This window comes from Ylistrum balloti, unplaced genomic scaffold, assembly GCF_031769215.1.
Source record: "Ylistrum balloti isolate Yb309-2 unplaced genomic scaffold, AGI_CSIRO_Ybal_v1 Utg370312, whole genome shotgun sequence".
Classification (NCBI taxonomy): Eukaryota; Metazoa; Mollusca; class Bivalvia; order Pectinida; family Pectinidae; genus Ylistrum; species Ylistrum balloti.
The window spans coordinates 1,414,881-1,426,944 of NW_026782231.1; the positions used below are offsets into that span (position 1 = coordinate 1,414,881).

The 12,064-nt window shown below is 34.6% G+C and overlaps 1 protein-coding gene across 1 annotated transcript in view; it reads right to left on the bottom strand.

The window, feature by feature from the left end:
* The window catches only part of LOC132553264 (plexin-A4-like), a 197,963-nt gene that overhangs the window by 34,766 nt on the left and 151,133 nt on the right, over window positions 1-12,064 (bottom strand). Inside the window, exon 8 of the mRNA XM_060217496.1 lies at window positions 8,998-9,094. Within this exon, the coding sequence (XP_060073479.1) occupies window positions 8,998-9,094 (97 nt within the window). The remainder of the gene's footprint in view (window positions 1-8,997; window positions 9,095-12,064) is intronic.

A 12,064-nucleotide genomic window follows, 5' to 3' on the forward strand; every position in this document is an offset into this window, starting at 1 on the left:
AGGAAATGAACTCTTCAGTCCATGATTATATTACCAGTACATCCTAACTAAAGCCAAAATAGCAATATTGTCTTGTGATCCAATGATAAACTGGCTACACATTTTTAATGCAATCAACATTTGTGAATGACTTTGATATGAAGGACTTCCCAATTTTCTCTCGCAAAAATTTCCATCTTTATTACCATAACAACTACCTTTAATTAAGTAACATTTCAGCTTTTAATTTCCTTCAGAATATGAAATGAACTGCTGCCCGTACTCAGCACTGATAGCACCACTGTACCCGAGGTACTGTATAAGGGTCTCAATTTAAAGCACACACAGCTTGATGACTAATTGCCACAAATTAGCACAACGGCTGAGATTGAAATTTTCTATTCCCTGAAAAGTTGTTGGAATTTATTGCATAATTGAGGGTTTTTTCTCCATTATGAAAATTATTCAGAAATCCTATCAGATATACACAGATGCATGCGGATCACATACATCACAGAATCCAAAATTTTTTTCCCTTTCACAACCATCAAGAAAAAAAACTACATTTTTTGTCTTTATTGTGAATGGCATGTCATATACTGCTCTGTATTGGCAGTGGTATAATGGAATAGATTTATTACATAATGGAGATTTTTGATTTGGACAGATGACAATGAAATTGAAATCTCTAGTTATGTTGTTACAAGACTGATTTACAGAACCTTAATATCATGTTTTATATCATAAATAACGTTTACACAATGCGAAATAAATAATGATTACTTGTGACCATTGAAAAATGAAGCTGTTCATTCTAACAGTCAAACAAGCCATGTTCTTGTCTTTGTTTAAAGCTAAAGCAAATTCTGAAGAGAAATTTTTATAAAAACAAAAATTCGTGTCAAATTCTTGTCAAAATTGAAAGCCTTGAGTAGATCATGAAGAATTTACATTTTATTAGTTTTATTTAAACATATTTAATTGTAAACATGAGTTTGGGCTGAAGTACATTTACCAACAATAAATCTAGGTTCACCAGGTACTAAGACTTGTATAACTATGCTTTATTACCTTGATATTGGGTAGGTGTAATTTATCCCTTATCTGGATATTGGGTAGGTGTAATTTATCCCTTACCTGGATATTGGGTAGGTGTAATTTATCCCTTATCTGGATATTGGGTAGGTGTAATTTGTCCCTTACCTGGATATTGGGTAGGTGTAATTCATCCCTTACAACGATATTGGGTAGGTGTAATTTATCCCTTACCTGGATATTGGGTAGGTGTAATTTATCCCTTACCTGGATATTGGGTAGGTGTAATTTATCCCTTACCACGATATTGGGTAGGTGTAATTCATCCCTTACCACGATATTGGGTAGGTGTAATTTATCCCTTACCACGATATTGGGTAGGTGTAATTTATCCCTTACCTGGATATTGGGTAGGTGTAATTTATCCCTTACCACGATATTGGGTAGGTGTAATTCATCCCTTACCACGATATTGGGTAGGTGTAATTCATCCCTTACCACGATATTGGGTAGGTGTAATTTATCCCTTACCACGATATTGGGTAGGTGTAATTCATCCCTTACCTGGATATTGGGTAGGTGTAATTTATCCCTTACCACGATATTGGGTAGGTGTAATTCATCCCTTACCTGGATATTGGGTAGGTGTAATTCATCCCTTACCACGATATTGGGTAGGTGTAATTTATCCCTTACCACGATATTGGGTAGGTGTAATTTATCCCTTATCTGGATATTGGGTAGGTGAAATTTATCAGGTGTTATCTCTTGAAACTTTCAAAAATGGTAAAATGTGACCCTTTAAGCTTGACTACTGATCATTTAATTACATCAGATGCAGATCTTGATGTTCAATGATATTAAGTAAGTTTGGAGACATTAACCGTGGAGTTCCTGAGACATCTATTAAGATTATAAATGATCAATTGTAACTTGATTGTGTTAACCATATGATTGGATTGGCCAGACATGTCTAATCAAGAATAGAACTTCATGTCATGACAATGTGGCATCAATATACCCCTAAAACATTTAGTTTGTTATACTGAAATTAATCAAGTCTGACCTTTGACCCTTTAACCTTGACCAATGACCATCTAAGATATATTATGTACAAGATGCAGACACATAGACAGACACACATGAGATATTATGTACAAGATACAGACACATAGACAGACACACATGAGATATTATGTACAAGATACAGACACATAGACAGACACCTGAGTTAAAGCACTGATGTATAATTTACTAAAATCACTAACTTCCATAATAAAATAATTCCAAATCAATTAGATATATTTTAACAGTAAATGTGAGAATCTGTCATTCCAACCATGACATCACCATCAACTGTTTATGTGCTGTAGGCCTTGTCGTGCTGGATGATATCTGATGTTCGAGTCAATTACTGACTCATTGTTGTGTGAAATTAAACGGGTGTACATTCCATTTTTGTTGGCTTCTGCTGTCGATAATGATGTTAATATAACGCCTCCTTTATAAAACTACTAAAGAAATATGATAAAATTCATTATGATTTAGAACTCTAAATGCCATGCTATTACACTGTTATCCAATGTCATAAATGGACGACCAATTAAATCGCAGGACGCTGGCACACACCACCTCACAGGACCACAGTGAACAAGGGAAATGAGTCAAAATATAAAAATTAATGAAATCAACTATTTTCTCCAAAACATTTTTTTCATTGATTAATATGATATGACTGTGAAAAAATAATACAAAATATTGTCTTTCTGTATAAAAAATGGGTCAGATGTGTCATATTTGATCAAAACTGATAGCAGTAAATATTTATAAAAAAAATCAAGGCATTCAAGGGTTTGGTACAATCATCTACAACAGGTAAATGTTTGGTACTACCCTCACCTACAACAGGTAAATGTTTGGTAGAATCATCTACAACAGGTAAATGTTAGGAACAATTACTTATAACAGGTACGTGTTTGGTACAATCATCTACAACAGGTAAATGTTTGGTAGAATTACTTATAACAGGTACGTGTGTGGTACAATCATCTACAACAGGTAAATGTTTGGTAAAATCATCTACAACAGGTAAATGTTTGGTACAATCATCTACAACAGGTAAATGTTTGGTACAATTACCTATAACAGGTACGTGTTTGGTACAATCATCTACAACAGGTAAATGTTTGGTACAATTACCTATAACAGGTACGTGTTTGGTACATTCATCTACAACAGGTAAATCTTTGGTACAATTACTTATAACAGGTATGTGTTTGGTACAATCATCTACTACAGGTAAATGTTTGGTACAATTACCTATAACAGGTACATGTTTGTTACAATCATCTACAACAGGCAAATGTTTGGTAGAATCATCTACAACAGGTAAATGTTTGGTAGAATCATCTATAACGGGTACATGTTTGGTAAAATCATCTACAACTGGTAAATGTTTGGTAAAATCATCTACAACAGGTAAATGTTTGGTAAAATCATCTACAACAGGTAAATGTTTGGTAAAATCATCTACAACAGGTAAATGTTTGGTACAATTACCTACAACAGGTACAAGTTTGGTACTGTCATCTACAGCAGGCAAATGCTTGGCATCATCATTTATGATAGCTACATTATATAACAAACCAGTGATTACAACAGAACATGAACAACATGAAGTAAGAAATGTTTATGTATAAAAGTCTCCTTCAGCATTATGTAAGAAAACAGTATTACCTATATGTAATAGCCAGTCAAGGTCACATCATGCCATTTTATGACAGACAAGACTTCTCAAGGTGAAATCAATTTTAAATGATCAATACAACAGCCTTGACTTGTACATTCTTACACGCAGGATCATGGTATATTCTTTCCAAGAATCTTCATTTTTTACGTTCATCCCATAAAAGTTACCTGGGGCCTATGTGTTGCCATGGTAACAGATATAATGAAAAGCTACTTTTGTTTTTAGTCAGTCATCAAAGACCATGTTATTTAATATTATGTTTCAATCTCAGAATTCTGTCTATAAAAAGGAAATAAATTGAAATAAAGGTAGAAATTACCATTTCACAGTTTTAATTTGCCTATCACCACTGTATCAGTATGTTTTACCATTATAGCTAGAGGTAGTAACAGGAATGCGTCAGAGTAATTCTGGCCACATTGACATGAGATCAACAGCTATATCCAATACCAATTTACCAGAGTAATCCTTAAGAAATCCAAGTGATAGAAAAAAAATATTAACCTTGAAATTGTAAAAAACTATCTTTGAAGAAGTATCCAACATGAAGATGACACGAAGTGTCTAGTGAACACAAGGAAACACTGTTACAAATTTACTGGCATTGATTCAGGGAGGAAAAAGAGATGAATGCTTGAGTGGTGAACCTTGTTCACCGACTGCTGGAAAAGACATGTATTATCTCAAATCCAAAACCAATCTGTGACAACTCTGATCTATTTCTACATCTGTCCACATTACAGTCCTGTTAAGTCTCTGCTATATTTGTAGGTTTAAGCCACTTAATCACACTTTGATATTTCTTTGTCCTGTTTTCAGTTTGAAAATCAGCTCAATACACACATGAGCCAAAAGTCTTGCTTGAGCAGACTTATACTACTGAACTTGGTGTGTGAGTTTAATTATCACACTAAAGATATTTCTTCTCTCTTTTTTCAGTTTTGATCTGCACAACAATTGAGCCATCTGTAGTGTTTCTTCCATAAAATCTGTTTTGTCCTGTTATATTTATTTATGTTTTAAGATTCAGAAGGGAAACAAAAGTAGAAAAAAACCAATAAAAGACTTGTCTGTCAAGACCTGTGATGGGATTATGTCTGCTATTTGAATACTAACATAACAGACATTTCAAGATAAAATTGGATAACAAGTTTTGTTGAACTAGTCCCTGTCACCTGTAAGTACTTGTAGAGCTGGGTGATTCACCTTCTTGTTATTGGACCATCAGACTGGTCACTATGGCAAAGATGCTGATGAAGATAGCTTGCTTTTTATTCTTCAGGAATCCCGGGAGATAAATGAAAACTTGTAAAATGAGATAAAAGTGGGTAGACTGTCTTCTCCTCCCAAAGTTTACATGGCCACAATGAAGTCATGACAAGGTATGGACAAGCTTTTAAATATTGGAGATGATGTCAAAATGTGGAGAGAAATGAAGTTTTACGACCAATAAATAAGTGATAAGTGTCCGCCAGCCAGGACTTGGCATACAGGGTACCGAGACTCCAGACATTGCTGGACATGATCAGATGTACGACAGGAATGACATCATAGCTGGATAACGTCCCACAACACTGGCAGTCTCACACCGCCACAGAAACACATGTAACTCAAAGATAAACATGTCATAACCACAACATTTATAACACTACAGGGGCCCATATATCAATTTTATCTGGATGTTTTAGAATAATAATTCTTAATACCAAAAAACTTCTGTTTCAATCCAATGTTTTTGCAGTTATACCTCTTGAAATAAAGTAGAATTAATAACTATGCTATCAATAAAAAAAACCAACTTGAATTTTGTTCAGTTTAAATCTGCTACATGTAACCCGAATAAGGATGCTGATAAAAGTAAAATTACATTAACAACATAATCCAAATATAACCATGTATAATAACGCTGCATGATCCTGCGAAAATTGGAAACACTATGAACTGATGGTATCATTGCATTTATAAATGGATAAAAAGCCCTGTGCTTAGATATATAAATATCATATACAATTTATAAAAACAAATAAAAAAAATATTAAAGACTAATTTTCATCCGAAGTAGAATTCTTTTTTTTAATGAGTCAGCAGAATCACACTTTGCTAAAGTTTCTATAAATCTGACTTGGAGTGGTTTTTGTTTCTTTGTTTTTGATGTTCAATTACCAAACAATGCAAGGGAGATAATTATGATATAGTGGCAGTAAATCTGTCATCAGGTGTGAATGATAGCCAGAACTGATATCAAATGTCATAATTATAATAATGTTCATCATCATTATACTTTATCGCTAAAATGGTGTATAATTCATTCAATCAAATTAAATTTGAATTTTAAAACTTGATGTTCTAAACTTTTAATTATTTCCCTTGGGAGGCAAAAGATATTTCTCTTATTAAAAGCTTATTAAACTAGAAGTCTTCTAACAAAATGAAAAGGACAATTTGAAGGAGATTCAAAATGACAGATTCATAATTACCCTTCAAGTTTGGAATTATCAATTATAACTGACATGATGAAAAGATATTCTGAGTTATCTCCCCTACTGAATGAGCCGCCCGTGAGTCATTCACACACCTGAACAAATATATGCCTCTCATGCAGCATTAAGACCATGAATCATACACTTCATTAGTGAATTATGTCTATACAAATATTGTAACAGGTAACAAACATCAATTGTCATTTTCTGTAGAAATTAACACCACCACCCCCCAACCCTGTCACTAGTAGTTTTGTATTCATCTTATTGACATGCCCCTTCAGTCTGTGCAGTTTCAAAATAATCAGACACTTGTTGTTAATATCCTTCACACAGCTGTACAAGTGTTATATAATCTCATAACTAACAGTATCCATATTTATTTAATTACATTATACCACCACGATCACTGAAAACACAAACCCTGGGAATCTCTTTTTACTGACACTGAAACAGTCTACTTGAGATAAAATCTTCAATGTAAATGTCCACAGTTAAATAAACAGGCCTGGTATGTAAAACCAATTTTGATTTGGTTTACTGAAGTCAGGAAACATTTCTGTTAAACCTCTGCAGCTGTAACAGTGAGTTTTATAAACATGTGCATCACCAACCGACCTATAAAATATCCCAATATAATCACCCTCAAATATCATTACCAAATGCTGATCTCTCTTCACAAACAGACTGTATAAAACAGACCACATTCAAATTACTTGTCAGACCCCAAATCTTAAATCTTTCTTAAAATCGTTCCTTTCTTTTATTTTAAATCACACCAGAAAATAATATTTCTTTTCAATCCATTTAAATAAAATGAGAAATGTCCACTAATTGTCTGACCTGACACACTAACACTGTACTAACCAGACTTGGGGAGCGGTAATGCCACTGTTTCAACCCTCCAGATAAATAAAACATCAATCACATTTAGTGATGATAAACCATTCAGAGTTTTTGTACACACAGATAAACTTGAACACTGAAGTACTGTAATCGTTCTTGCCAAACCAATCACGTAAAATGCTGGGTATAAATTTCCATTTTCTTGCGATATTTATTTAGATGTCTTAACATTAGAATCTTCTCATGATAATTCAAATAAATTTGTCAACAAGTTACTTGTGAGGATATCATTATACCAGAAAAAAACGCGTGATTGAAATCGTTCATTCTGAGAGCATGGCTGATAGTTTCATAAGATGGCAGCAAAAAAGGCAGAGAAATCTAAATATAGTGTACACTACCGTGTTTACCCTTCTATAAACCCACCAATTAGCTGTTATACATCTACTGTATATTAATGTATTGGTATGACAGAGACACCATTCACCCGGTAATTAGTCCATAGTTTTATATTTTTCATATTTAGGGCAGTCTCAATGCCAACCAATATGCTTCATCATCATTCTCTAATAAGCCCACCACTTACTTGAGGTTTTATGTTTATGTCCTAATCTAATGTTAAGTCCTTTTCATGCTACAGTTATTGTGTTAAAATGTATTTGTACCATGGCTGTCCTGGATTCAGAAATGGTCTCAAGAATACCATTTGTTAACAGTCAGGAATGTCATAGAATCAATGTTACTTAGGATAGTATGATGTTATATTGCTTGAAAAAGTCCCTCAGTATTGAATCGATAAGAATATTCCCGTCTTAGAGGGGAGACTCCAAATTAATATGAATATAAAGGGACCAGAGTAACACATTATCAATTCCATCCTTTTATCAAACCTTAAAACTCTACCTCTATTTTTACCTCTAGATATTCAGACAATTCAAGCACAGAAGAGATAGTGATTTTTCTATGAATAAACTCTGTCATTATTTAAAATATATTGAAGTCAATGAAAGTCCATCGCACTCAAGTCTTGTTTACAATGAAGAGTGGAAGTGAGATACCAGAGGGCTCCTATCGCTATGGAAACTATTTATAAAAGGATTACAGACAATACCAGAGGCAGTCATTGTGAATTTGATATTACTCCATGAATATGCGAATAGAAACAAGTTTCCTATTTGTATTTAAGAAGTCTGATATCTGATAAACAAAAACTGAGTTCTATACTGCAGGATGTTCGTGAATTTTGAATCAGTTTTCTAATCAAATTCTTCAAAGACATGTACTGGGGATGTTATGTGTGGTTAATGTGTTGGGTGTTTTACAAACTCAAGCACGAAAAACAAGCACATTACATTAATAAATAAAGTATGTTTTCAGGAGCTGATGAAAGCTCATTGCCGTGCCATTTTAGAACTCTCCTGGCAGTGGAGATACATACACAACAATATAACCACCAGCTCCTTGGCAATCTGCCCCTAATACCAGCTTTAAAGAAAGGTGCAGTTGATTTTTCATACAGAATTTGTTTTACATCTTAAATTGATATTAGCTACGATACAATGACTTTCGATGAGAAACAATAAGTACATAACTTGTAAGTACCAGGTTGGATAAGGCGTTTCCTTTAATTTAACAGTTGAATTTAAACTCACTGCACATTACAAATGAGACAATGAAAATCTATAACCGTGTCTACACAAACATCAAGCTTTACTGGGTAACCATCTACATTTTGATGTGAAAACTTTTAAGGCAAACATAACATGTATCCATTTTTCTCTTTTTTTTGGGGAGGGGGAAGTTGTTCTTTCTTTCTGTTCCAATAAAACCAAGCCAAAAGATAGTATCTGTCTGAGAAATGAGAAATGGTATATTGATTGACAAGTTTAAGAACAGAAGAGTACTTACGCATCTTTTGTATGCACTTCACAGTCAAAAATTGTGAAATTGGTCGATACAAACTTCGTGTTATTCATCAGGACGGACAACTGCATGACCACATGATCTATAATAAAGAATAAATATGTCATCAATTTCAGATAAAACCTTCATACAAACATAGTAATCTTCAGGAAACATCATGTCAATTTCATAAAGAAAATTTAGTAATTCACTGAAACACAACTAGTTGTGTGCATCTCCTTAGGCAAAATAGAGAAATGCCAAGGTCATATGAAATGACAAAGCCAAAAGCCAAGGTCTATCAGAAATTATATCAAAAGTCAAGGTCAATGAAAAAATGGCAAGGCCAAAAATCAAGGTCAATAAGAAATGACAAGGTTAAAAGCATGGCAGGTAAAAGTATGGCAGGTAAAAGTATGGCAGGTAAAAGTTAGGTAGGTAAAAGTAATGCAGGTAAAAGTAAGGTAGGCAAAAGTAAGGCAGGTAAAAGTATGACAGGTAAAAGTAAGGCAGGTAAAAGGGCAGGTAAAAGTAAGGCAGGTAAAAAGTCTGGCAGGTAAAAAAAGTAAGGCAAAAGAACTGATATATTATGTTTGCTACATCATCATGACTTTTACTGTATGCAGATAATGAAACACACTATCTAAATATTAACCATCACATTTTAACTGAAGTAGGACGATTGAGAAAGTACAAAACTCATGATATGACCCGACTGTATCACACGACAACTCCGAGATAAGTAATGTGTTAGTGTAACCTTGTGACTATACTCTGATTACATTGTAATGTTAATTTATCATAAGTAGGTCTTCATACCACAGTCTTAATCATACATAATCTTAAGTACTTTTTCTATCTTCCAATCCGGTCTCAAATAGCAGTGACCAACTGGGCATGATCTACTCTGTGTCTGAAGCTCTAGGCTTGTTTTAGTGATAGAAGCCAAACCAGTTGTCCAAGTATTGACAATAAAACATCAGTATTATCATGTCTTTTCAACCACCGTAACAAAATAATGTGCCTTTACTGTTTATATCATTTAATGGTAAAAGGTAGCCATTATGTACTACAGGTATAATATTGTATAAAAGACACGAAGGTGATACCACCTTTCAATATAAATTTAGAATGTAAGGTACAGAAAAGCCATATAATGGACCAAACTACATTATACAGCTATTTCATCGGACTTGTCAGTGATGTCACAAGCCTAAAACTGAACATGTATTGTTATGATTATTCAACTGATCCCTATCAACATTTACAGACATACAGACATAATTCTAAAGCACCGCAAAACATCTATTCTTGGTCAACAATTTTGTGAACTCTTCCATAGTCATGAGGACTGGAAAAGCCTCTACCGAACTAGAGCAGATCTGACGAACATGTGAAACCATCCATCAGGATGGGATGGGTTTACCTCTCCGTGTTAATATCATTCATCCTTTAAACCTGACAAGAGTAGTTACATTAACCTATCTGAATAACACCCATTTTTTCCTGAAATGTCATCAATATTTAGTATTTCTATCTTGACATTTGCATGAAATCAATTATGAATAATATTTCTGATGCATTGCCTTGTGACTCTTAGCATGGCGGCTGTGAATTCAGCGTAACACGAGACCCGTTTTCCGATACTTTTTATCTTGCATTCAAACTAGATAGTGTCCCGGGCTATTACGATGGTTTTATATTGTGTCCTTGTTCACACTTTCCAGTGACAGCATGGTTTGTGTATATGTAACACGATCTTTCCAAACCAAGGAAAGGAAATAAAGTATCATTATATGTTGGTGCTATGTCGGGATCCTAGGACAACAGAACCCATAAGGTGTAAAACCACTACCCAGAGTGGTGACGTCCAATATAGAGGGTGCTGGTGGGGATCTCAGAGAGAGTACTGAGTTACCATTGACAACAACCAGCATCATATTCTAAAACCCATGATGCAAACATCTGTGATAGGACAAAATAGCCTATGATTTTCAGAAACGATAAGGACTGTCACAGTAAACCTATAACTGCCATTGAAGGCCTGACTAAAACAGGACTATACATTTTCCATCAACATTTTTATTCCGGCTAATTAATGTCATAAAATGTCATTGTCTCCTCCGTACCCCACAAAATGTCAGAAGTAGGGTATGAACATGTCCTTTATCATCATTCTAACCATGGACGGAAAAAGAATTCTCATGAGATCCTGGGTGTCGCAAAACTGGAGATGTTTCTGTCTGGGCTGTAACCTATCACAGACCAAATAGAATGAAGCAGTCTAAACGGAAAGGAGGGGACGATTCGCATTACATCATTAACCTGAACTGGCAATGACTTGGATGCTTGGATCATCAATGCTGATGCTAAAGAGTCCTGCACAGTCAGGCAGGCAGTGTTCAATGACCGTTATTTACCGAGGTCTCCGACATGATAATTACGACACAAACGCCCCTGTGACAAAGAAGAGATGAAGCCATTAATTTCACGAAAAAATCCAAAGTCCTGTTAAAAAGACCTGCCCAGCCAGAAGAGGAAATCTACCCATTAAATTTTATTGGAAACTACTATGCTGAAGACACTGCAATTCTAATCAGTTTCCATTCTTTTTGTTGTCGCGTCCATTTGCCATTAGAAATGCCACTGAATTCAAAGAGCACCAGAACTCTAAGGGTGCAAAGCTCACTCTGATAGCCATACAACTGTTTAGGGGTCATGTGTAAAATGAAATCATTTATATGGTTTAGACAGGTCTTTTCATGGGGCAAATATTTTCACTATTTCTCAGTACATTGACTTGATTGTGAAAACTTATCAAATAAAATACTGAGACATGAGTGTATTGTATATCCTAGTTACCAGTATATGACAGTTGATATGTTGTTGTTTGTTTTTACAGGTGACAAATCCTAAGGTGGGGTAAGGGGTTAGTTGTTACAGTACACCATCATCTGAAGTAACACAGTTCCATACCATCCAAGTACAAACTCATGCCTTTTACTGGAGTCGTGTCAAACCTACAGCCATATACTCCCAGCATCAGGAGATTTAGGAGAAACCAGCTTCAGCG